General features: G+C 41.5%; 1 protein-coding gene across 5 annotated transcripts in view; it reads right to left on the bottom strand.

The window, feature by feature from the left end:
• Positions 1-27,907, bottom strand: part of ranbp3b (RAN binding protein 3b) — a 71,477-nt gene that overhangs the window by 2,993 nt on the left and 40,577 nt on the right. The window contains exons 3-16 of one of the 5 annotated variants that reach the window (XM_060906181.1): positions 27,535-27,571; positions 26,593-26,676; positions 26,209-26,280; positions 21,625-21,690; positions 20,304-20,417; positions 16,610-16,710; positions 14,064-14,180; positions 13,872-13,969; positions 13,677-13,752; positions 13,432-13,525; positions 9,034-9,185; positions 8,655-8,775; positions 8,385-8,527; positions 6,518-6,728 (exon numbers count right to left, since the gene is read on the bottom strand). In XM_060906181.1, the coding sequence (XP_060762164.1) occupies positions 6,518-6,728; positions 8,385-8,527; positions 8,655-8,775; positions 9,034-9,185; positions 13,432-13,525; positions 13,677-13,752; positions 13,872-13,969; positions 14,064-14,180; positions 16,610-16,710; positions 20,304-20,417; positions 21,625-21,690; positions 26,209-26,280; positions 26,593-26,676; positions 27,535-27,571 (1,486 nt within the window). Of the gene's footprint in view, positions 1-6,517; positions 6,729-8,384; positions 8,528-8,654; positions 8,776-9,033; positions 9,186-13,431; positions 13,526-13,676; positions 13,753-13,871; positions 13,970-14,063; positions 14,184-16,609; positions 16,711-20,303; positions 20,418-21,624; positions 21,691-26,208; positions 26,281-26,592; positions 26,677-27,534; positions 27,572-27,907 lie in introns of all 5 variants that reach the window. The other 4 variants (XM_060906180.1, XM_060906182.1, XM_060906183.1 and 1 more) reach the window with 4 other exon arrangements.

Here is a 27,907-nt window from a genome sequence, read left to right as displayed (position 1 = left end):
TTGGTGTGGAAGACACCATCCTCTACCTGCTACACCGAGCCCACTCGCATCTGGATAAGGGAAATGGCACAGTGAGGATCCTCTTCTTGGACTTCTCGAGTGCCTTCAACACCATCCAGCCCCTACTGCTTCAGGACAAACTGAACAGGATGCGAGTGGACCCCTGCCTGGTCACCTGGATCTCCAGCTACCTCACTGACAGGCCGCAGTACATCTCGTCTGACACTGTAATTAGCAGCACTGGAGCACCCCAGGGCACGGTGCTGGCCCCTCTTCTCTTCACCCTGTACACCGCGGACTTCTGCTACAACTCAGAGCTGTGTCACATTCAGAAGTTTGCCGATGACACAGCCATCGTTGGGTGTATCAGTGACGACAGAGAGGAGGAGTATAGAAGCCTGGTGAGGAACTTTGTTGTGTGGTGCAACAGGAACCATCTGCAGCTCAACACCTCAAAGACCAAGGAGCTGGTCATTGACTTTGGGAGGTCCAGACCAAGGTCACGACCAGTTATGATCGAGGGAGTCAAGGTGGAGGCTGTGGATTCCTACAAGTACCTCGGGCTGTGGCTGGACAGCAAGCTGGACCGGACTTGTAACACCAATCACTTATACAGGAAGGGACAGAGCAGGCTATACTTCCTTAGGAGGCTGCGGTCCTTTAACATCTGCAGGAAACTCCTGTGGATGTTCTATCAGTCTGTGGTCGCCAGTGTCCTGTTTTACACCGTGGTGTGCTGGGGAGGCAACACATCCAAGAAGGACACATCCAGGCTGGACAAACTGATCAGGCGGGCCAGCTCTGTGGTCGGCATGAAGCTGGACTCTCTGGTGACGATGGCAGAGAAGAGGTCTATGGACAAACTATTGAACATCATGGACGATGCCAGTCATCCTCTGCACACTGTCATCAGCAACCAGAGGAGCCTGTTCAGTGACGGAATGCTTCTTCCCAAGTGCAGGATGAACAGACTCAAACTCCTTTTGTCCCTCACACAATCAGACTGTACAACTCCTCTCTGGGGGGGGAGGAGGGGTAACAGGAGGACAGAGGACGGGAAGGAGCAGTAGCCTAGCCTAGCCTAACAATAAGCAATACCGGACAATGTGCAATATAAATGTGCAATATCTTTCCTGCTTCCCCACACACCCTAACCCCACTTCTCCCCCCTTCCCCATATCTTATTCTCTTATATTTGTATATGTAAATACTTTATTTTAATTTATCTAGAAGTTTTTCTCAATTTCTTTTCTCTGTTTATCTGTAATGATGCTATTGGAATTTTGATTTCCCTGAGGGAACCCTCCCAAAGGGATCAATAAAGTTTTATCTAATCTATCTAGCTAATCTTTGCGACGCCATACAGTTTTGAAGCCATCAGTTCCAAAAACATTTATCTTGGTCTCATCACTCCAGAGTATAGAGTTCCAGTAGTCTTCATCTTTGTCAGCATGGACCCTGGCAGACTCTAGGCGGGCTTTTTTGTGCCTGGGCTTTAGGAGAGGCTTCTTTCGTGGACGGCATCCATGCATGCCATTCCTCTGCAGTGTACGCCATATTGTGTCACGGGAAATAGTCACCCCAGTTTGGCTTTCTACTTCTTTAGATAACTGCAGTGAACTCGCATGCCGATTTTCTTCAACCCTTCTCATCAGAAGACGCTCCTGTCGAGGTGTTAACTTCCGTGGACGACCTGGATGTCTCTGTGAGATGGTTGCAGTTCCATCTTTCTTAAATTTTTGTGCCACTTTTGCTACAGTATTCTGACTGATGAGTAAAGCTTTGCTGATCTTTTTGTAGCCTTCACCTTTGTGGTGTAAAGAAATTATTTTCTTTGGGGAATTCTGAAGTGACAAGTTGAGCATCACTCTCCATCCAGCATCCAGTCACTAAAAGAGGTCGCTGTTGAAGAATGGAAAAAGATTGATGTTGCAAAATGTCGCCAACTTGTTCATTCCATGCCTAGAAGACTTGGTGCTGTCATTAAAAATCATGGAGGCCATACAGAAGTACTGGATGTAGTAGTTTTTGTTGTGGGGTGTACTCATTTTTGCGCCACCCTAATTTGAGTAAAACTGAAAAATGTGTAATCCAAGTTATATTATTAACCTTACTTTCACGTTATAAGTTAAACAGATGTTATATTAAACTTTGTCTTGTTGACATTTTGGAATTTGTGTTCATTGAGATATTGTTTAAAATGTTACTTTTCAAAGGGGGTGTACTCATTTACGCTGAGCACTGTATATAAAAAGGGAAGCATGCACAGTAGTCATGTGTTGCATTTTCAGATCACAAGCTCTTATGGTAGTCTGCCATCACAAAAATTGGATTAAAAAGAGTCTAAATACAAGCTGTATTCTCCTACAGAACTCTGTCTTTATACGATACTGCATCTGAGTTAAATGATAGCTTCAGAGATTTCAGAGAACGCAAATAACATCACAAACTGCAGCTTAAAGTGGCAGCCTCCATGCCAAACAAAACACAGGGGCTGTGATGATAATCTGAATAACAATACCATGCATGTTTATGATCCTGATGCATTATATTTCAGATTATTGGCATACATCCAGTGCAGGGATACGACTGTCAAAGCAAATGTGTTAGATCGTTTTAACTAAGGAAAAATGGAGGGGGAAAAAAATACTACTTTGGCTTAAAGGAGGGGAAATGGGGGGGGTGGGAAGGGAAACCACCACACACTGGTATGTGCTGATAGACTTCCAGAAGCTGATCCCAATACAATAGGGCATGCTGCTACAGTAAAACAAAGAACTCTGCTTTGCGTCAGACCATTCTGAAGTTGATTAGTTTCCTATAACAGCATGTCCCAATGTGTTACTCCTATTATATCACAGAAACTTGCCGTCGATTACAATTACATTTGGTGCTTGAAAGTTTGTGAACCCTTTAGAATTTTCTATATTTCTGCATAAATATGACCTAAAACATCATCAGATTTTCACACAAGTTCTAAAAGTAGATAAAGAGAACCCAGTTAAACAAATGAGACAAAAATATTATACTTGGTCATTTATTTATTGAGGAAAATGATCCAAAATTACATATCTGTGAGTTGCAAAAGTATATGAACCTCTAGGATTAGCAGTTAATTTGAAGATGAAATTAGAGTCAGGTGTTTTCAATCAATGGGATAACAATCAGGTGTGAGTGGGCACCCTGTTTTATTTAAAGAACAGGGATCTATCAAAGTCTGATCTTCACAACACATGTTTGTGGAAGTGTATCATGGCACGAACAAAGGAGATTTCTGAAGACCTCAGAAAAAGCGTTGTTGATGCTCATCAGGCTGGAAAAGGTTACAAAACCATCTCTAAAGAGTTTGGACTCCACCAATCCACAGTCAGAGATTGTGTACAAATGGAGGAAATTCAAGACCATTGTTACCCTCCTCAGGAGTGGTTGACCAACAAAGATCACTCCAAGAGCCAGGCGTGTAATAGTCAGCGAGGTCACAAAGGACCCCAGGGTAACTTCTAAGCAACTGAAGGCCTCGCTCACATTGGCTAAATGTTCATGAGTCCACCATCAGGAGAACACTGAACAACAATGGTGTGCATGGCAGGGTTGCAAGGAGAAAGCCACTGCTCTCCAAAAAGAACATTGCTGCTCATCTGCAGTTTGCTAAAGATCACGTGGACAAGCCAGAAGGCTATTGGAAAAATGTTTTGTGGACGGATGAGACCAAAATAGAACTTTTGGTTTAAATGAGAAGTGTTATGTTTGGAGAAAGGAAAACACTGCACTCCAGTACAAGAACCTTATCCCATCTGTGAAACATGGTGGTGGTGGTGGTAGTATCATGGTTTGGGCCTGTTTTGTTGCATCTGAGCCAGGACGGCTTGCCATCATTGATGGAATGATGAGTTCTGAATTATACCAGCGAATTCTAAAGGAAAATGTCAGGACATCTGTCCATGAACTGAACCTGAATGAGAAAGTGGGTCATGCAGAAAGATAACCTGAAGCACATGCATCGTTCTACCAAAGAATGATTAAAGAAAAAGTTAAATGTTCTACAATGACCAAGTCAAAGTCCTGATCTTAATCTGATAGAAATGTTGTGTGAGCAGTTCATGTGAGGAAACCCACCAACATCCCGGAGTTGAAGCTGCTCTGTACGGAGGAATGGGCTAACATTCCTCCAAGCCGGTGTGCAGGAACTGATCAATAGTTACTGGAAACGTTTAGTTGCAGTTATTGCTGCACAAGGGGGTCACAGCAGATACTGAAAGCAAAGGTTCACATACTTTTGCCACTCACAGATATGTAATATTGGATCATTTTCCTCAATAAATAAACGACCAAGTGTAATATTTTTGTCTCATTTGTTTAACTGGGTTCTCTTTATCTACTTTTAGGACTTGTGTGAAAATCTGATGTTTTAGGTCATATTTATGCAGAAATATAGAAAATTCTAAAGGGTTCACAAAAACTTTCAAGCTGAAGTACACACAGTACCATTTCTGTTGTCACATTTTAAATGTTATGACACTTCCTCAAGCGGAGTTAGTTCCTCTGGTCACTTACAGTATGACGGCTATAAACAAACAAACAGTCTTCTGAATTTTAAGAGAAGTAAGCCGACAGGCTGAAAAAACAAAACAAAACAAAACCCAGCTTGTCATTTTACCTAGAAAGCGGATAGCGCAATATACTACTGCAGCAGAAAACTTATTGATTGTTACAATGCTTTTACACTTGAGACTCCTTACAGAAAGCTTCACCACACGAAAAATTAAACTTTTTTTTTATTACACTTTTGTAAATCTGTTTATTAGCCTTAGTTAATAAAACTAGCACTGGTATTTAACAATCATTCGCTGGAGGTGAAGTGAATATCAGTGATCATATAGCACGAGCTACTTCTGGTAAAATCGTGTGTTCCCACTGGTTCCTTTGTGGGCTGCATTTTCCCATAATGCCCGTGGGCGATTACGGACTTTCTTTCCAAGGTGCCAGCTTGGAATGTTGCAAAAAACAAACAAAAACAAATGACCAAAACACAAAAAAAAAAGATTAATTGGAAATCAAAACAATCAAAAATGGCTGAAAGACAAACAAGAGTCACCAAGTTACTCAAGAAACGAGCAACGAAGAGCATTCAGAAACCGCTAACAGAAACTCAGTTTTGAAACCGCTAGCCGTTTATTCTGCATGCGTGACTCAACTACATTACAGATATGATGTGACTGAAAGCAGAGTCACACCTCATTATAATGAGCTTCTATTTTAAACTTAAAAATATAAAAAGGCATGTAATAAACTCCTTATTAACCTATGGCTCGGTCCATATTGTCCAGACCTCGGTCTGATATTTTCCTGTATAGATCTCATGCTCAGTTAATAAGTAGTTAATAATAACCGAAATGAAGTTGATTTACTTGTTTTAATACAAATACACAGGTGATCATTAAAAAAAAAAAATCATCTTAAAAAAACCCTTTATTTCAAACTTCAAAAGCATCATGCAAACGTAATAACGGCGCGGTGCAGACTCGTATCACTTATCTACGCCGAATCACATGAAATACTTTGTTTTGAAGTCTCATCTCATTATCTCTAGCTGCTTTATCCTGTTCTACAGGGTCGCAGGCAAGCTGGAGCCTATCCCAGCTGACTACGGGCGAAAGGCGGGGTACACCCTGGACAAGTCGCCAGGTCATCACAGGGCTGACACATAGACACAGACAACCATTCACACTCACACCTACGGTCAATTTAGAGTCACCAGTTAACCTAACCTGCATGTCTTTGGACTGTGGGGGAAACCGGAGCACCCGGAGGAAACCCACACGGACACGGGGAGAACATGCAAACTCCGCACAGAAAGGCCCTCGCCGGCCACGGGGCTCGAACCCGGACCTTCTTGCTGTGAGGCGACAGCGCTAACCACTACACCACCGTGCCGCCCCCTTTGAAATAGTTTTAGACCAAACTTCGTAGCATCTTTAGTGCTTTTCGGAACAGCATTTTCTTTCATAATTTGTAATTCTTCTTCACTTACGGTGACAAAGCGCTTGGCCGCCATTTTGCCGAGTCACTTGGAGTGATTATCGAGAAATAGTCTGAATTTCTCAATCAATATGCGTGATTTTCTATAGTCAACTGTATATTTATACTTTTTTTTTTAAATGTATTGAGCAAATACATTAATATAAAATGTGTGATGTGAATTCCAGGTAGCACTGCAAAGTTCCTGTTATAGAAAACAACACCTTCTGGCCAATCAGATTTGAGAATTCAATAGTGTGATCATATAAAGTACATAACTCGATGCGACACAATCCTAAAACCTACTAAACGGTCGGGTAATTTCTGTGCTGAGAGAGTTTATATTTATATATATATATATATATATATATATATATATATATATATATATATATATATATATATATATATGAAACAAACAATCTCACTCAACGAAAACAGATAACAGAATGATAGTCAGTGTGAAAGGAAGTAGAGACGGAGAGAAGAAGAAGTGTACCGCTGGCGGTGGTATTTCCTGTAGGGGTGATGCTGCTGCTGTTGTTTTTAGCCAGCTCGACATCATCATCGCTGTCATCTTCATTGGATTGCGTGATCTCGGTGTGGGGCGGTTCTACTGTGCTCTCTGCTTCTTGCTCAGCGCGGCTCCGCAGGGCCAGGATGCGGTGGTGGAGTGCTGCTGCCAGCTGCCCTGCATCCTTCGAGCTGGCCTGCAAGAGAAGGATTACATTCATCAGGGGATACCTCACCAAAACACACTGCAGAAGAGATTCTCAATACCGGTTATGGGGATTGCTTTCACGTTTCAGTTTGTATGGAATAAATGAGCATCATAGAATCATCATCATCAAGTCACAATTATTGCCTCAAATAGTATTTAAAAAAAATAATAAGAGACTTCCGTTTTACACACAAGATCACTGAAGTGTGAAGATACAGACATGCAGTTTGCATGAAGCTAATTCGAAGTCACAGGCTTCCAATATTTCACTGACATTCCAATATCAGTCCATGAACTGAATCTCAAGAGAAGGTGGGTCATGCAGTAAGACAACGACCCTAAGCACACAAGTCGTTCTACCAAAGAATGGTTAAAGAAGAATAAAGTTAATGTTTTGGAATGGCCAAGTCAAAGTCCTGACCTTAATCCAATCGAAATGTTGTGGAAGGACCTGAAGCGAGCAGTTCATGTGAGGAAACCCACCAACATCCCAGAGTTGAAGCTGTTCCGTACAGAGGAACGGGCTAAAATTCCTCCAAGCCGGTGTGCAGGACTGATCAACAGTTACCGCAAACGTTTAGTTGCAGTTATTGCTGCACAAGGGGGTCACACCAGACACTGAAAGCAAAGGTTCACATACTTTTGCCACTCACAGATATGTAATATTGGATCGTTTTCCCTCAATAAATAAATGATCAAGGATAATATTTTTGTCTCGTTTGTTTAACTGGGTTCTCTTTATCTACTTTTAGGACTTGTGTGAAAATCTGATGATGTTTTAGATCATATTTATGCAGAAATATAGAAAATTCTAAAGGGTTCACAAACTTTCAAGCACCACTGTATCAGATTCATTCAGTACGGTTCATTTCAATGTCTTGGCAATCAAATGTGTTGGACAGAGGAAGTGACGGACTCTGAAGTGTAGGGTTCACCCAATACTGTAACTCCTGCAGTTCTATTTTCAGTTTCTGTCCTCAAATTTTGGGGATGTTTGAACATTATTAAAACAAGCCATCAGGGAATCCAGGAAAATAGATGAGGAAATATTTACTGCATTCCTCTGCCGATAAACAGACCGTCACAGAAACTAATCCTACAAAACCTCAACAGATTACTGAATTACAGATAAGCTACACAAATCAATACAGATTAAGGGGCTTAAAAACAGCAACCGACATCCATTAATCATTCTGAAAGTTAGCATGTTCTGCGATTGGGTGTGCACATTCTAACATGCCTTATTAAACCTAACGACCACGTAAAACGCCTGCAAGATCCAACAACATGACGATGAACGTGAAGAACAATCACCCATTATACCCTCTGCTTGTACGAATTAAGATGACTACATACAATTTATGAAAACAACCAGTCACAATGCCCTAAAGTTAATACAGATAGATTTAAGCACTCAGTTTTAATAGAATCATATTTAAATATGAATTAGCTGTTTAAGTATCAGTGTATAGAATTTGCCAAGTGTTTTTTGATTCCTGGCATCTATGAATTTTGTGTTTATTATTGTATACATTTTGTGATGTAAAATATGTATATTTGTCCTATTTAATTAAAGAACATTGACTGATTGACCATCGACTTGCTTCTCTTGGAGCAGTGACCGAAACACAGGTGCTGAGCATACCGATATGAGGAAGACCTTCACTCCCTGGTCCTCTGTGTCCATGGCAGTAATGCGGACGCTCTTCTCGCTGGCCTTGTCCACCTGCATCTGAGCCCACAGCTTAGTGTTCAGAATCAGCCGCAGACTGCCCTGGGTGCGCATCACTGTAACAAAAAGTGGAGGAAGAATACGTTCAGGTCTTACAGGATGAGAAAATGCATTTCTCATATTCAAAAATCCAAAACTTGCATCTGCTTTTAATCAAAGCTACAAAAACACTGACGCTCCGACCTAGCCTGGACTGTAGTGTGCCATCGTCGGTAGAGGCCATGTCGTTGAGTCTCAGTAGCCCTCGACCTCTCTCGATCCACGACTGAGCTGGCTTATCAAACACGAACAGCTTGCACTGCATCTGTCGATCAAAGACGGGACAAGAGAAAGATATAAATCCATATTTTAAACTAAAAGCTGCTATTCACACAGGTGCTGACAAGCCAGCAATTTGATTTTTTTAATTTCTTTTTTGGCCTAAATCCATAACTGCTGCTTTTCAGGAAGTGAAAGCTGACTTCAACTGACAGAAACAAAATCAAGTACATTTCCACATACTCTGAACATTCACAAACATGAGTACGGGGTTTTCTGCGTCAAAACGAAAGTAGCAGTTTACCTGCAGCACGTTGCTCTCTGCTTCCTCACCAGTGCGGACCTCCACTTTCTCCAAAATGCACTTCTTGGCCGTGGCTTTGGTGTACGCTGCTGCCGATTCCTCTAGAGATTCGGTCACGTTGTGATCTGGACACACACAGTATTCAGATGCACCTTGAATAGGAGTAGAGTGAGGGAATGCACATTGTTGTCCTATTAAGATCCTTTTAGTCAAATCAAAACCCATAGTATTGAGTATTAAATCAGTATTTTAGTCAAGGTATACATGAGCTGAGCCCTCCCTCTCTTTCAAGAAGAATAAATCAAAATAAGGCTCAGGTTTTCAACATTCGCATCATCTTATTCACCGCTAGCAAATGGCTAAGTGGATTATTTCTGACTCAGGGTTCCCACAGTTTTTCAGGCTTCTTTTTTAATGACTTTTAAGGACCAATTTTCATTTTTTTAAGGACCCAATGACCAAAACTGAATATCACTGGTGTGAAATTGCCTATTGTAACAAATCACTTGCTTGTTTTCCCACACTTCGTCTGCTTGTTTTCTTTATGACTCTTAAAGGACTTTTCTTGACCAAATCTTGCAACAAGTGCAGCAATTCCTGATATGTCTGATATTTAAAACGATTTTAAGAAAACCTCAACGGTGGGTGAGGAAATGGTTAGTGGCTAAAAATAAAAAATATAAAGAACATTCCATTTAGAGTAAAATTTATTTCACAAGATTTTCATTTTGTTCAGGAACAATTGAAACTAAAAGTATTAAATTGACACAGGGTGGCCCAGAACCCCCCCCCCTTGCTATTCTTATGTTATGGAATAAATTCTCTAATGAGTCTGCATGTTTCTATACATGTTATAGACAGATTGAAAGTCGTATGTTTTGTTAATCCATGTTTCCATTAATACGCATCAATGGCGGGCGACCGAGCTGATATGAAGTAGTCACGTGACCCTGTTCGGGACTGATCCCGAACAGCGCCACGTGGTTCCGGGCTATTCTCAAAAGCAGACACCAGGGGTCGCCACTATACACTTTGTTCAGCCCCTGACCGCTAGTGCAGTTCGCCTGTGAAACAGGGTCGTTTGCGCGAATCGGGGCAGCGGGAACAGCGTTTTCGGAAATTAAAAATGTGTTATTAGAAGGGAGACGGAAAAAAAACCCTGATTTTTAAGGACTTTTATTGACTTTAACAGATTTTCATCAATTTTATGGATAATTAAGTACTTAATTTTACAAATTCATTTTTTTAGGACTTTTATGGACTTTAAGGACCTGTACGAACACTGACTTTTTGTGGAACCAAGAACAGCACTGCCATTTGCTGCAAATAAAAACACACAAAATGGTATGAAGTAGAGGCTACGGCTGATTTCTTTCTAGCCCAGACTGTAGATTCATGTAGCCCATCAGTTACAGTCATGTCAAGTTATACACTTGATGATATACTTGTCCCCCGGCAGATGTGGCATGCATTAGGGCTAACCGCAAGTGCAGCTTTTCGCAAAGACACATTGGCATGTTTATTAGAGATGCACCGGTCAATCGGCCGCCGATCAAAAAGGCCGGTTTTCTATCCAATCGGCCCAATCGGTGACCGGCCGGTCACTGTCGTCATTTCCGGTTTTTGGCCGGTCACGCTGACACGCATGCGCAGCAGCTCAACGCGGACGGCTCAAAACTGAACCAAAGCAAAACAAAGATGTCGTTGATCTGGACATATTTTACCGTGTGCCAGGACGAACCGAAACAGGCTATGTGTAATGCTTGTAAGTCTAAAGTAAGCCGTGGAGGATCAACGCCTAAGACTTATGGAACAACCAACTTAAGACGCCACTTGGAAAAGAAACACCCATGCTTGTTTAGCAAGTATAAAGAAGACACGGCTGCTAGTGCTAAGACTAAGAGGGATGTACCTGAGTCACAGCAACAACACCCCACCGTCGCCCCTATGTTCGACACGAGTGTTGAGAAGTCTAATGCCACCACTCGAAAAATAATGGAGTACATGGCACTGGACGACCAGCCGTTCAGCGTAGTGCAGGATAAAGGCTTCGTCAACCTGATTAAACACCTGAGTCCACGGTACAAATTACCAAGTAGGCGATACTTTTCTGATACAGCGCTGCCAGAGTTGTTTGAGAAGGTTTCAAGCCATATACGCAAGCTACTCAACGCCACCAAATCTCCGATCAGTTTCACGACGGACATTTGGACTTCTAACGTGAGCTTAATGTCAATGTTGAGTCTGACCGCTCAATGGCTGGATGATGAATTTGAGCTACATCAAGTCCTGCTATACTGTGAAGAATGCCCTGGTTCCCACACTGCGGACAATTTACGAGCCAAATTTGAAAAAATGATGGCAGAGTGGAACATCGACAAGAAGAGGGTTCATGTCGTGTTGCGTGACAACGCTCGGAATATGACCAAGGCACTGGATGACTGCAACTTCGCCAGTCTCCCGTGCATGGCACATACACTCCAGCTAGCGGTGAATGAGGGACTGCAATCTCAACGCGCAATCACCGACGCCGTGGCAACAGGCAGGAGAATAGTCACGCACTTCAAACACTCACCGCTAGCCTACTCGAAACTCCACGTTATCCAGGAGGAGTTGGGTCAACCCAAGAAACGCTTGCAACAAGACGTTCCGACACGTTGGAACAGCACGTTTTACATGTTGCAGTCGCTGTTGGAACAAAAACGCGCCTTGAGCTTATACGCAACAGAACACGAGCTGCCGACAATATTCACCACACACCAGTGGGAGTTAATTGAGAATGTGTTGAGCATCCTTCAACCTTTTGAGGAACTCACAAAGACAATTAGCTCCTCGTCAGCCACCGCCTCGTCCGTCATCCCTGAAATCACTGCACTGAAGCGCCTTTTGGGGAGAGCAGCAGACACCGACCGTGGTGTGGGCACTGCCAAGGCCACGCTGTTGGAAGCGGTCCAGAGACGGTTTGCAGACATCGAGAAGAATCCACTGTACCTTGTGGCCACTGCTATGGATCCTAGGCAAGTAACAACTTACTACTAAGGATGTTTATTAGCCCAGTAGAAAATAATAGAAAGCCTTTATTTGTCAAAACATATTTTTTGTTGCCATTTTAATGCCTGCTTATGTACAGTAGCCTATGTACAGAGTGCACAATATTTATGTTTATGTCTGGCTGATGTGTCTGTGTAATATAAAAATCCTTTTGTCTGTTGATACAGATACAAAACTTGCTACTTCTCAGCAGAAACAAAAAATGAAGTGAAAAGGGTACTTCTGAACATGCTGGACAGAGTGGACACCAGTGCCATCAGACCCACACCTGATCAGCCTCCTGAGGAACCTGCCATCGCACCTCCAACCAAAAGGGCAAGCCTACTGCTTTCTGTGCATGATGAGATACTGATGGAGAATGCTAGCAATGAGGAGGAACACCTGCTAGGCCGCCCTGCATCTGTTCAGTTACAGCGTTACCTCTCAGAGCTGCCCATCAAGAGATCTGAGGATGAAACTGTAAATGATGTACTAAAATACTGGCGTGAAAACAAAACACACTACCCTGCACTTGCCCCGCTTGCCCAAGCATACCTCTCTGCTCCATGCACAAGTATTGATAGTGAGCGCTTGTTTAGCTTGGCTAGTAATGTCCTTGATGAGAAAAGAAACAGGCTTTCTGGGGAGAAGGCAGAAATGCTGCTGTTTGTGAAGAAGAACCTGCCATTGATGGTTGAGTGATTGCACTGGGGGTGGGACAGAGCACTTTGTTCACAACTTAAAGCTACCTGTTAATTTCAATGTTATTTTTTTATTTAGAGATGTCAAGAGAGGTCAAATGCAAATGTTAAAAATGTTATGAGAACCAGTTTCAATTGACAAGAGCATGTGGTGCACTTTATTTTTTTTATCCTAGGCCTATATTAAATCCTGCACTTATTATGTGAAAAGAAATAAAAGGCCTAAAATGTGATTTACTTAGAGAACCAGTTTTCAAGTGTGCATGGTGCACTTTATCTTTTGTTTGTCTTAATATTTTAGTTTTTTTCCTATATTGACCTGTAAACTGGACTGAATGTTATGGTCAGTGTTCTAAATAAATCTGCTCAGGGGGCACTGTTGAAACTCACTATATCTTATTTTTGATGTTTTATTCTCAAGCCAAGTAAACATGGTGTCTATTGTATGATTATAATGATTTCTTAGATAGAAAATCGGTATCGGTAAAACCGGTTTTGGCAGGTCAGACCCCCTCAAAAACCGGAAATCGGTATCGGCCAAGAATTTTGCAATCGGTGCATCTCTAATGTTTATGGAACTGAAATGCTGCCATGACCAGCCGTCCCCGATTACAATATGTGTCTTTTTTTTTTTAATATAGCTAATATGAAAGCCAAGAGCACTCACTCTTTTCTGGGGTGGTCTCCTGTGACGAGGGTTCTGATGCTGAAGCTGTGTCTTTACAGCCCTCTGCTGCTGATTCACCGCCTTTTGGAGGACTCTGAAACACACACACATACACACGATCCTCAGATTCACTCATGTCAAGCTGCTCTAAAAGCTACAGCATTTCGATTCTTTGTTTTTGTAACATTTAGAAGCAAGAACCACTAAGTGTTGCCAACATTTTTGCAGTAGTACATTCATCCTACCAGCACTCTCTCAGACATGTTCTGGCCAAACACAAACTTGGCTCCTTTGTCTGTGTTGTTCGTGGCATTCAGAGAGCTGGGAAGCCAAACATGATCAGAATTAGACAATTACTGAGAAACCGCTATTTAAATCAGAATGTGAAAAACCAAAAACCACCCCAAAGGCATAAAGACAAACAGATAGGCAGGAGTCACCTTGAAGTGCCCATATACTGCAGGAAGTAATTAGTACTCCCAGACTGAGAGTCCTGTGTGGCATCTTTAGATTCACTGACTGCGCTGTTCTCGTCCAACTGCCGAGAAAATTAAATTAAAAAAAAAAAAAAAAATTCTGCATAAAATCATACGGGTTTGTTACTTCACCAGTGTCCACAAGTCCTCACTGACCTTTGCTCGATCTTTGATATTCTGCCCAAATACAAAACCTGGGTCAACCACAACATCCTTCTTTTGTGTGTTCTCCTCCGTCTTTCCAAAGTCATCCTCTCCTCCTTCCTTGTCTTTCTTCTGCAAGAAAGTTACATTTCAGAAACAGAATTTTACAAAACAATGATGCAAGGAAAAAACAAACAGACAGCAAAAACAATAGAATTGTTAGATACTGTGAGTCACGAGCAGTTTAAGCAATTTATTTGACAAGTGAAAACGTGTGCGTGTGTGTGTTTATGAGCCAGTGTGTTGAGCTTTTCCTCCTTCTTTTGGCTGCTCCCGATTAGGGGTCGCCACAGCGGATCTTTCGTCTCCATTGCTCCGTCTTCCGCATCCTTCTCTACCACACCTACCACTTTCATGTCCTCTCTTACCACATCCATGTATCTCCTCTTTGGCCTTCCTCGTTTTCGTTTGCCTGGCAGCTCCATCCTCAACATTCTCCTTCCAACATGCTCTGCATCTCTTCTCAGGATGTGCCCAAACCATCTCAGTCTCATCTCTCTTAGCTTAATTCCCAAGCTCTCCACATCTGCTGTCCCTCTGATGTGCTCGTTCCTTATCCTGTCCAATCTCGTCACTCCCATCACAAACCTTAACATCCTCAACTCCGCCACCTCCAACTTTGCCTCCTGTCTCTTCGTTAAGGGTACGGTCTCCAATCCATACATCACAGCTGGTCTCACTACTGTCTTATACATCTTACCTTTCACTTTTGCTGGGACTTTCCTATCACAAATGACTCCCGAAATCCTTCTCCAACTGCTCCACCCTGCCTGCACTCGCTTTCTCACCTCACTATCGCAGCCCCCATTTTCCTGCACAGTTGACCCTTGAATTCACCAACTTTCTTTACGTCTACTCCTTGCATCTTCACTACACTCTCATCCCCATTCTCAGTGATGCACATGTATTCTGTTTTGCTACTGCTCACCTTCATTCCTCTTCGTTCCAATGCATCCCTCCATCTCTCCAAACCCAACTCAACCTCCTTTCTACTTTCACCACATATCACAATATCATCCGCAAACATCATGTTCCATGGTGACTCTTGCCTCGCTTCGTCTGTCGAGCTATCCATCACTATGGCAAACAAGAAAGGACTCAAAGCAGATCCTTGATGGAGTCCCACCTTCACCTTGAACCATTCAGTCGTTCCAACTGCACACCTCACTGCTGTTTCACTGTTCTCATACATGTCTTGCACCACTCTGATATACTTCTCATTCACTCTACTCTTTCTCATACAGTACCATGACTCATCTCTCGGCACTCCATCGTATGCCTTCTTCAGGTCTACAAACACACAGTGTAGCTTTCTCTGGCTTTCTCTGTACTTCTCCATTAACATTCTTAAAGCAAAAACTGCATCCAACGTGCTCTTCCTTGGCATAAACCCGCACTGCTGTTCACAGATTGCTACCTCTCTTCTCAATCTCGCCTCCAATACCCTTTCCCATAACTTCATGGTGTGGCTCATCAATTTTATTCCTCTGTAATTACTGCAGCTCTGTACATCTCCCTTATTCTTGTATATTGGGACTAGCGCACTCTTTCTCCATTCATTTGGCATTTTCTCATTCTCTAGGATCTTATTAAAATTAACTGTTTAATACAAGGACAAGCCGGGCACTATGTGAGATGGCTGCCTCTCCAGTAGGTCTGTAGTTTTTAGCTCTTTAAACCTCTTTTTCCATCTTTTTTTTTTTTTTTACTTTTCTGCTCTTCTTACAAAGACTGTGTTTTACTATATAACATGGATATATTTAATTTTAACACGCAACCAGGAGCCAGTTTTCTCACTTATTCGAGAGAGGAGCTGCTGGCCCTGAAAACAATGGGACGAGCCGGGATACGACACCCCATCCCGGCCGAGCTGAGGAGGAAACCCAGGGGCTGCAAGGCTGGAGCTAAGCTACAGGCTAGGCTAGCGGACAACCGGCGGTGCTACAAACCACGCATTCCCTCCGTTATTATGGGGAATGTGAACTCGCTGCCGAATAAGGTCGACGAGCTTTCCGCTCTGAACAACCAGCGGATTTACCAGGAGGGCTTTTTTTCTTAATTTTCCTGAGGGAACCCACCCAAAGGGATCAATAAAGTTTAATCTAATCTAATCTCATTAGGAACTCTACAGCCATCTCACCCAAACATCTCCAAGTCTCAAATCGGGATACCATCTGGTCCAACTGCTTTTCCAGTCTTCATTCTTTTCACGGCCGCCCTCACCTCATCCTTACTCTGCTTCCTGATTTGCTGTCTCCAATGAATCTGACCTTTTCTCTCTTGGATTCTCCTCATTTAATAAATCCTCAAAGTACTCTTTCCACCTTCTTAATGCACTCTGTTTGTCAGCACATTTCCATTTACATCTTTCATCACTCTTACCTGCTGTACATCCCTCGCTTCCCTGTTTCTCTGCCTAGCTAGTACATACAGGTCTTTCTCTCCTTCTTTGGTCTCCAGTCTTTACAGCAGTTAAAAAAAAAAAAAAAAAGGCTCACCGGTGATTTGTCTGAGCTCTCAGTGTTGTTCAGGAAAATCGCCCGGCCTTCTGTAGCTGCCTCTGAAAACTTGCCCACTCCATTTGTTCCACAGCTCGAGTCTATTAAGGGAAAAGTCACCAGTTAATACTGTATATACAACTTAATTTGGGTATCCATCCGTCCATTATCTATAGCCGCTTATTCTGTACAGGGTCACAGGCAAGCTGGAGCCTATCCCAGACGACTATGGGCAAGAGGTGGGGTACACCCTGGACAACTCGTCAGGTCATCACAGACTTTATTTGGGTGATAATTTACTAATACTGCTTCTCTATGGAGAATAACAACTCAAAAATGAATGCGACTGTCCAGAGGGTCAGACTTCAAGTCTCTAACTAAAACGTCTCATCTCATTATCTCTAGCCGCTTTATCCTTCTACAGGGTCGCAGGCAAGCTGGAGCCTATCCCAGCTGACTACGGGCGAAAGGCGGGGTACACCCTGGACAAGTCGCCAGGTCATCACAGGGCTGACACAGACAACCATTCACACTCACATTCACACCTACGGTCAATTTAGAGTCACCAGTTAACCTAACCTGCATGTCTTTGGACTGTGGGGGAAACCGGAGCACCCGGAGGAAACCCACACGGACACGGGGAGAACATGCAAACTCCGCACAGAAAGGCCCTCGCCGGCCACAGGGCTCGAACCCGGACCTTCTTGCTGTGAGGCGACAGTGCTAACCACTACACCACCGTGCTGCCCTAACTAAAACGTGTTTTTTATTAAAAATACTCCATGCCACTTTTATAGCATGAAAGCTTGATGCCACAGTCAATCATGTCCAACAACTTGTATTTAACTAGGCTCAACAGCACGCCACTGCACTGATGAACCTCCCATACATCTGTATGGGAGGACAGCATGTTTTTACATAAAGTGTTTACATAAAACTAGTGTCAATTTAAGAATAAACAACATTTACAGAATATATTGTTAATTTTGTGCGGCACTGTGATGAGCTTTTACTTTAAGTGTTTAACATTGCGTAATGGAATACACCAAATTCACGGGCGCCACCATCTTGGCTTTTTTAGTGATATTCGTCACCAGTCCGTGTGGTTTGTTGTTGCATCCAGCTCGCTCACTGTTGGTTCAAATCAGCTTGAAACTCGTGATTCCCACCTAGTGATTGAATCTCTCATGCTGACTTGATTTTTCCAATAAAATCTGGACACTTTCCTGTCTAGTGCCTGGGAAAGATCAGATCACTGAGGAAAATGTTGTATCCTTCCTAAAAATTAATCAATGATTTTCCTAATATTTATCTCATGGAGAAAAAAAAAATGAGGTGGTGTACAAATAGTGATACTGTTTTGAAGAGAATTAACAAAAAGTTTGACCCTCTTATACACAGCGCATACGAGCCCCACCGTCATTAGTCATGCTCGGTGTTCACAATTTGTAAATGTTGCATCCTTCCTAAAAATCAATGATTTTCCTAATATTTATTTCATGGAGGAAAAAAAATGAGGTGGTGTATAAATAAATCAGTAATACTGTTTTGAAGAGAATTAACAAAAAGTTTGACCCTCTTATACACAGCGCATTCGAGCCCCACCATCAGTAGTCATGCTCGGTGTCCACAATTTAAAGTGGACATACCCGGTAAATTCTGGCTTTTATGTTTAAACACAAAGGATGGACCAATTTCATCGATGCATTACTTTTAATCTTTCTAGGTGCATAATTGTGACGTACAAGAAGCAGCCTTTATCTGCAATTCTTATCCTGATACTCAAAATTCTAAATCTGTTTATTTTTGGCTTTTTGGTCTATTAATTTCTGACTGAGGGTTTTTTTTTTTGAAGAAAGAAAGAAACCTTTGTCACATGCACACTTCAAGTACAGTGAAATTCATCCTCTGCATTTAACCCATCTGAAGCAGTGAACACGCACACCGCCTGGGGAGCAGTTGGGGGTTGGTACCTTGCTCAAGGGCACTTCAGCCCAAGGCCGCCCCATGTTAACCTAACTGCACGTCTTTGGACTGTGGAGGAAACCAGAGCACCCGGAAGAAACCCATGCAGACACGGGGAGAACATGCAAACTCCACACAGAAAGGCCCTCGCCGGCCGCTGGGTTCGAACCCAGAACCTTCTTGCTGTGAGGCGACCGTGCTAACCGCTACACCACACCGTGCTGCCCCACTGTGATCTTTTTTCTCCTCCCAAAAAGCTTTTACAATGAATCTAATAAAAACAGACAGCATTTTTCTCTTCATGAATGGAAAATGATGGCTGGTTTGTGACTGGGGCAACGGACAGAAATGGAAATTTTATAAAAATGCTGGATTTTCAAACGTTCATAACTTTTTTTTTTTAAAGACATATTTACAAACTTAAGTTTTCAATTCAGATCTCCACGCTCTTTAATTTAATACCTTGCACAACACAGTGACAGCTACTTTTTTAAAAAAAATGGCCCGTCATTGCTAATTTAACATGATCAGACACTTTATATGGCCACCACAGTCCCGATGTTCTTCCTTGGGCTGCAATGACAAAGCAATACACGGTGTATCATATAATACTGAGGCAGATGTAATCATTCAGACCTACAGTGAACAATAACCTACAAGGTGTAACAAAAGCACTGAATGTTCTGCAAGCGATCGCACTTTGTGGAAGGTTACTTTGAGAGAACTGTCACCTCGTGATCTTTTTTCTCCTCCCAAAAAGCTTTTACAATGAATCTAATAAAAACAGACAGCACTGAAGAGCTGAATAGTCCACTTGCATGTGACGTCACAGCCGATCCAGATTGTAAACAGACGCCATCTTGTCGGTCAAACGCCATATTTCCGCCATCGCAATTTACCGACACTGACTTTCGTTGTTTTTCGCCCAAATCTGCAAATATTACCGTGCCACAATGCCGGAGAGTTGTATGGCATATAAATGCCACAACAGGAGAGGTCAGAAATCGGGAAGAAAGTTTCATAGGCTGCCACGGGACCCTGACAGGCGTGCAAAGTGGATTGCTGCTATTAGCCGGGCCGATCCAAACAACAACAACAAGGCATGGGTATCGACTGGAAAGAACGATCACTGGCGCCTGTGCAGTGACCATTTCATCTCAGGTTCGCCATGTATTTATTCCAGTATATCCATGTGGTATCAGTACTAGTACTCAATACTTAAGTGACTTACCCGTCCAATGAGGATTGTTATTTTCTTGTTTACAAGACGCCACATCTGAGGGGGGGTTAACAAATCCTGAATTTCTGTAAAGATAACTGTCCAGAGATTTATAAGCATGCAGTGCTTCACCACTGAACAGCGAAGGAAAGTTAATGAGGTAATTATACATGTCTGGGTATTCCACCTCTGGCAGTTCAATATCCACTGACACGGTCGTGAAAACTACATCCGGTAATCGATAAGGGTCACTAATCTGTAGGTCGTTTATTTTAGACATATATCTAGTTATCTGTTCATTAGAAAAATGAGCCGTGCAGTCCGTCGGTTGAAATTGATCCATTTTGTATACGAGTGCAACAATATTCAGCTGTGTTGTTGACCGACAAGATGGCGGCTGTTTACATTCCAGCCGGGATTCGGTCACGTGACTGCAAGAGGTCTATATGGTGTATGGGAGTAAAGGACATGGAGAAACAGCAGGCTGGTTGTGCGTGTGTGTACACTCACTGCTCTTGCTGGGCTCAGGGAGGGTCTTGGTGGGCGGAGCCTGCAGGACCGCAGGTCTCAGGACGCTGCGCTGCTGTTCCTTGGGTTTCTGACTGGGTACACCTGAAAAACAGCCTACTAATGGATTGGAATGGAAACCAAACATCCTACAAGAGCCAGCCAATGCTGGGAATCTACAAGAGAAGCCTTTTATTATTATTATTATTCAAAAGCAGCCATAGATGATTATAATGACAACTTGTCAAAAGGTACTGGGACACAATAATAAATAGATTTGCTTTATTAGATATAAAATATATAATATAAAAATATACATACAGTACATACACACGGAATTTGTGCATCATGTAATGCATACCCAATTTATGTTATTCTACTAATACACATTCAGTTCCAGAATTATTGGCACCCTGGGCAAGCCTTTTCTTACATTTAACCACAAAGCAACTGTTCAAATCAGGAAAAGAAAACAGCTTTTTGGCAGCAAAACACTGTATTCTGGATGTATTCTCATCGAGCAGTATTGGAGACTCAGTGCTCTTATGTTGGCAAATGGAGGTAGCACAAAGTACTAAATGCAAATGTGCCAATCGCTTCTCATATTCTCAATCTGAGGTCAAGCTAATTAAATCAGACATTTTTTCCTACTTCCAAACCGAAGAGGAAATGCGATATAAACTCAAGCAAAATCTAAACACAAAATTTCATAAATAAATAGGTCACTGATTTTGTACATGAAAAACAAAACACCTCAATGCTCACACTTGGCAAATCTATATCGTGTATTAATGGCAGGATTTGTATTTAATTAGCTTATCAATCTACATAGTCTTTATGTGGCAGTCTTTGCTGTAGTGTAGACAAAATGAAAATGAGAAGGAAAAAAAAAGGATCTCACACATAAGCATTTTGATTTTTGTCCCCATGCGGTATGAAACCAGTGACGCTTATTTTCATCCTTTTTTTTTTTTTTTAAATGTCTTTAATTTTGAAGCACATCATGCAGTAAAGTTTCATTTATTAGTTTAGCACGCAGACCTTGGCCAATCGCTGTCGATATTCAGTGAAGAAAAATCCCATCACCAATACTACGAAATGAACTGGTAATAGCAGTATGAGCCTGTGTTATTCTAAAACGTGACTCTTGGATGATATATGCAGTACATCTTCACTGAGAACTGTGCAAATTCAATCCATGGTGGTATTGTATTACTTGTGTGGTGAATATCACCACCAGCACTGAAATACCCCCACGATCGACATGAAACCTTTACGAATACACCCCTTCCTGTTAATTGACTTAAACATGACCAAGTCTTACCTGCACTCGGCGCTTGCCCATGGATCAGAGTTGGAGGTTTCAACCGAAATCCAACTGGCTTTTCCTCTAAAAGGGTCAGAGCAGCAAAGAAACCAAAAAGACAGCGTTAGACCATGTTTGTCTTACAAACGATCACAGTTTTACTGCTTCCTAGTCAATTCCATTATATTAAATAAATAAATAAATAAATAAATAAATAAAAAGGACAGCCTTTGGAGCTAGAAACCTACTTTAGTACATTCCTGCGCTCTCGAAAATGGTAACCAGGCATAATTTGGTTCTGCCTGTTTGCTCAGAGAAGCCACAGAACTAGAACACTTCTTGCATTTTCCTCCCTACTTCACCAATAAACGATTTCTGGGTCGTGTACAAATCTGAGCAATCATGTCACAACTAAGATAATAAACATGAGTATTGCCCTGACAAGTGTTTGAGATAATTTCAAAATAGCAATCTGATATTGCCTTTTCCTGCATAAAACTAGCTTAGTAAGGAAAAATACTGCAAAGACATCTTGCACAATCAGCAGAAAATAGGAAATACAACACGTGCAGCATACAAAAAGAAAAAGCATCAAAAGAGACTAAAATAAATGTTAAGCATTTCATTGAATTGCAGCGTAGGAAAATGCAATCAACAAGGAGTCATGTCAAAATGTATTAGTCAGTCAGTTCTGCAGAACAGATGTGTCTGGCTGCTATGGAACATCAGTTTGCTTCTTTTTTTGGACTGTCACAAACTTCAAAATGTCTTTTTACATACAACATGCTGCCTCAATTACAAAGACAGCCAGAAATATCAGTGTGTAAAAATAAAAAGCTGGCTGGATGGAACAGATACAGGAAATTAATCCTGGCATTGTGCTTGCATTGTTTATATTCGCTTATGACATGTGATTAAAATGAGACTATAATACTATGTGGAGGACGCAGTGAAGCACTTGCCGTTTAGTTTTGGCTCATGTGAGGCAGAACCCAGTTACATACAATATATCCAAGTGGATTACATCGCATTTTGTCAAATCCTTGCTGGTTGTATTCTTAGTATACAGCAGGGGTGTCCAAACTTTTTGCAAAGAGGGCCAGATTTGGTGAGATGAAAATGTGTGGGGACATTCTTTGAACCATTAACATTAAATGCAAATGAACTATTTAATGAAATTTTTTATTGCAAATGGCATACTTTTCATTTCTTCACATAGAACACAAATAAATCTAAACAAGTTTTTACCAAAATCACTCTGCCTTTCATATTTGAAGACTACATAAAATGAAGTCTGACAGGAAAAAAAAAAACTTTTCGGGGAGATTAAACATATCTAGGTTCATTTGAAACATTACACATTATTCACTGTTAAATGCTCACTGTAAACTTCTAAATTCAAAACATGTGAACAGGAAAATAACACCAACAGTTATCTTATTCAGAAGTACAAAACACTGAGGGCCATAGAAAAGTCATTTGTTTAGTCTTCTGAGGTGAATAAATTCTAAAATCTCAGTGAATTGATTTTTTTGTGATGATCAAAACCACAGTTTTGAATATGCACGGAGTCTTTTCAATCCGTATATCATTTGTTGTTTTGTTTTTCAATTGACAATCAAAAATCCAAAAACGAAAATGTTATTTGATTTTAAGTCGGATATCAAAAACGAAAAAGGCCGCGTTTTTCATTATTTAAATTTTAGACTCGGATCAAAAATACGTAATGGAAAAACGTGCTGCTGGAACGAATTTGGATTTAATATTTAATTTGTCGGGTTTACGAGACCCGGTTTAATTGTCAATTGAAAAACGAAAGAACAAATCATATACGGATTGAAAAGACTCCGTGCATATTCAAAACTGTGGTTTTGATCATCACAAAAAAAAAAATCAAATCAATTCACTGAGATTTTAGAATTTATTCACCTCAGAAGACTAAACAAATAACTTGCCTGCACTAATGTTAAGGGTGATACTGAGATCTCGACTGCAGTAAATAGGCCAGGTCTGGCTCAAAGACAGTGGTTTTGATGCGCAAGATGTCACGCAGGTGAGAGTCACCTAGTCTTGTCCTCACGCGGTTCTTGTTAAGGTTTATAACCGAGAATGTCTTCTCGCACAAGTATGTCGAGCCATGTTGAGTTAGCACGTTTCGTCTGGTAGTGCCTCGATACTGAATTTCTTGATAAACAGCGACAGTCTCTTGGCAAATTAGGCAGACAGTTGTTTCGTATGTCAGTGAAAAAAATACTCCAATTTCTACTTGTCCCGGAAGCGGCGGCCCTCGCTGTCAATCTTCCTTTTTTTAAGTTATAGTCGCCATTTTAGAAATGGGCTGGAAAGGTTCACACAAGGGTCACGCGGCGAGAGTGCGGCCACAGGTCTGCTGTGATCTTCTGGTGAAATATAAAATAGCTTTTTTTGTACGTGTGTATTTTATATTATTATTGATTTCATTACAGAGGCTGCGGGCCGGTGGAAATTTGAACACGGGCCGCAATTGGTCCTTGGGCCGGACTTTGGACATGCCTGGTATACGGAATAAGTGATGTGAAAAGGTTTTGGTTTTCATTATAGCATGCCATACACAGGTCGTTGATAAGTGTTGCATCTGACATTGCTCTAAAATGAGTACATTTCATGAGAAGCACTGATTCCTCTCCAAAGCAGAACAAATATGGTGTGCGTATTTCAAAATAATTTCATCATACAACTCCAATTTCAAAAAAGGTGGGATGCTGTGTAAACTGTTTAAAAAAAAAAAATGCAATAACTTGCAAATCATGGAAACCCTGTATTTAATTGAAAATAGTACAAAGACGACATATCAAATGTTGAAACAGAAATGTTTTTGTTTTTTTGAAAAATATATGCTCATTTTGAATTTGATGTCAGCAACACATTTCAGAAGAGTTGGGACAGGGCAACAAAAGACTGAAAAAGTTGTGTGATGCAAAAAAAAAAAAAAAACAACCCCCCCCCCCCCCCATTAATTAGGTTAATTGGCAACAGGTCAGTAATATGATTGGGTATAAAAAAGGGCATGCCAGAGAGGCCGAGTCTGTCAGAAATAAAAGCCAGTATCTGTGATGGTATGAGGGTGCATTAGTGCACATGACATGGGTAACTTGTACATCTGGGAAGGGATCATTAATGCTGAAGGATATATACACATTTCAGAGCAATATGCTGCCATCCAGGCATCATCTTTTTCAGAGAAGGCCTTCCTTCTTTCAGCAAGGCAATACCAAACCACTTTCTGCACATACTGAAACTGCATGGCTCCATAGTAAGAGAGTCCGGGTGCTAAACTGGCATCTATGGTACATATCATCATTAAAAGATTCAGAGAATCTGGAGAAATCTCTGTATGCAAGAGACAAGGCTGAAAACTGACATTGGTTGCCTGTGATCTTCAGACCCTCAGGAGACACTGCATTAAAAGCAGACACGTGTCTGTAGTGGAAATCACTGTATGGGCTCAGGAACACTTCAGAAAACCATCGTCTGTGAAAACAGTTCATTACTGCATCCACAAATGCAAGTTAAAACCAGATATAATCAATATCCAGAAACACCTCCACCTTCTCTGGGCCCGAGCTCTTTTATGATGGGACTGAGGCGAAGTGGAAAATTGTCCCGAGGTCTGACAAATCAAAATAGAAAGTCTTTTTAGAAATCATGGACACCACGTCCTCCAGGCTAAAGAGGATCCGGCTTGTTATCAGTGCACAGTTCAAAAGCCAGCATCTGTGATGGTATGAGAGTGCATTCGTACACATGACATGGGTAGTTTGTACATCTGGGAAGACACCATTAATGCTGAATGATAGATACACGGTTCAGAGCAATATGCTGCCATTCAGACAAAATCTTTTTTAGGGAAGGCCTTCCTTCTTTCAGCAAGACAATACCAAACTGCTTTCTGCACATAATAAAACTGCACGGCTCTGTAGCAAAAAAAGAGTCCGGGTGCTGAACTGGCCTGCCTGCAGTCCAGACCTGTCTCCCATTTAAAACATTTGGTACATTACGAAGCACAAAATATGACAAAGGAGACCCCGAACTGTTGAGCAACTGAAATTGTATAATCAGGCAAGAATGGGACAACATTTCTCTTTCAAAACTACAGCAATTGGTCTCCTCAGTTCCCAAACGTTTACAGAGTGTTGTTAAAAGTAGAGGTGATGCAACACAGTGGTAAACATACACCTGTCCCAACTTTTTTGAAACGTATTGCTGACATCAAATTCAAAATGAGCACATATTTTTCAAAAAAAATCTCAGTTTTAACATTTGATATGTTGTCTTTGTACCAATTTCAATGAAATATAGAGTTTCCATGATTTGCAAATTACCGCATTCTTTTTTTTTTATAAAACAGTTTACGCAGCATCCCAACTTCTTTGGAATTGGGGTTGTATGGCACTGTGAAACTAACAGGAAACTCAATTATATAACTGCAAAGTCAATTAAAATTTCTATCACTTCATACTGATCTTGAATAAGATTAAAATAGAGCAAAAACAGTCTATACCTACTGACTTGCATTAGCTAGTCCGAGTAACATGGGAAAAATATCTTCACATGCTGTCTTACCTGGTTCTGAGTCTGAGTTGCCTGTTGGAGACTGACAGAAACTTGATGGCATAAACACATTATTCTTGGAAACTGCAGCAGGAGAGACACACACACACACACACACACACACGAAGAGACAGTGAGAGTAGGACATCACAATGAGCTAACACTTCTGACAGATAGCACTGAGCTGAAGTCACATCAGAATAACACACATCTGAAGGGCCAAGAACCTTGTAGAAACAGAACAAAGAATTGAGCTGCTCCTCACCGACAGAACAATATTTGCATTAGCATGACGTTTACATAAATACACATTAACACTGTCAGACCCGAGTACAGGAGCAAAACATCAAATTACATCACGAGCTCATCTGAGCGATGTTACAGTTGCTGCGTTACCTGAATGTGCAGGTGGGAACTGTGTTAAGGACGAGGTTCTCTCTCTCTTCACTGGAGGACAGTATTCATCCTCCCTGTCTGAGTCTAAAAGACAAGACAAACCCACTATAATCCAGAATGCTTATAACATTACATTTCACTTTTTGGCACCATGTTAAGATGCATGCATAACTTAAATCAGGTTGGTTTGTACGATCTGTCCCTAACTAGCTGATCAGTGGAGTAGTTCACAAAATAGGACTTGTACTGATACTTTTGTCATGTGAAAATGCTATTTACTAATTCATTAATCTTCTGCTTGGGACCCAGGAGATCTGGAGCATGCACCCAGTTGGGACACCAGTTCATCCCCGAGACACATTCACACCAAGGGGCAACTGGAAATCACCAATCCACTTAGAAGCATGTTTTTGGGAGGTAGGAGGAAACCAGGGAACCCAGAGGGAACAAAATTCCACACAGACAGTAACCTGAGCTCAGGGACCCTCGAGGTACGAAGCCAGGCCACCATTGCAATTACCAAAGGTAAAACGAACAGCTTAAATTCTGCAGTGTGATATCAGGGTCTATCTACTAGACTGCTAAACCAAACCATTCAACCCAGTGCCATGCTTACGGTTATCGTTGGTCCACCTAGATTTCCTACATTTCTTATATCTGAAATAAGCTCAAGAAGGGAACTTCATTTTGAACATACGGTCTATGATCTCAAACAGGAACTCATCTCAGATTTCTACACACTCCGTTTGTACTCTGCATGGCCAATTTGACCGGAGTGGTGGAGAATTTATCCACTTCTTTAACATCACCCTTTGAACAAACCGTTGATAACATTTGGCACGTCCCTCATCAATGTTTCTGAAAAGCCAGAATAATTGCTTGTAACACAATGTACTAACCAACTCTAAATGTGGCTTGAGAGAGAAAATTAAGCAGACGTACCTTCCCCATCCTCTGCGCTGGACCCATCAGCAGATCGCTGCAATGGAGAAAATAAGCCATGAGAGAGGCATTAATGAGAAAATATATAATTGTAAGCCCAACCAACACTGCAATTATGTGTCCAGATATTATGCTCCTATCAACCATCTATCAACAACAACAAGTATCTGGTTCCCACATGGAAATCAAATGAACTGATTACTTAATGCAGATGTTCGCTTTTTTTTTTTTTATTACATTTGACAGTTTTAATATTAAAGGGCCCCCCCAAAAAAAACCCACCCAACCCACACACACACTTCACACATGAAAAGGTGGTAGTGAATTAAATTAATTCAAGGACACATGCATGTTTTGTACCCATTTGGACAAA

The sequence above is a fragment of the Neoarius graeffei genome, chromosome 23, assembly GCF_027579695.1.
Source record: "Neoarius graeffei isolate fNeoGra1 chromosome 23, fNeoGra1.pri, whole genome shotgun sequence".
Classification (NCBI taxonomy): domain Eukaryota; kingdom Metazoa; phylum Chordata; class Actinopteri; order Siluriformes; family Ariidae; genus Neoarius; species Neoarius graeffei.
This window is presented reverse-complemented; position numbering and strand designations above follow the sequence as displayed.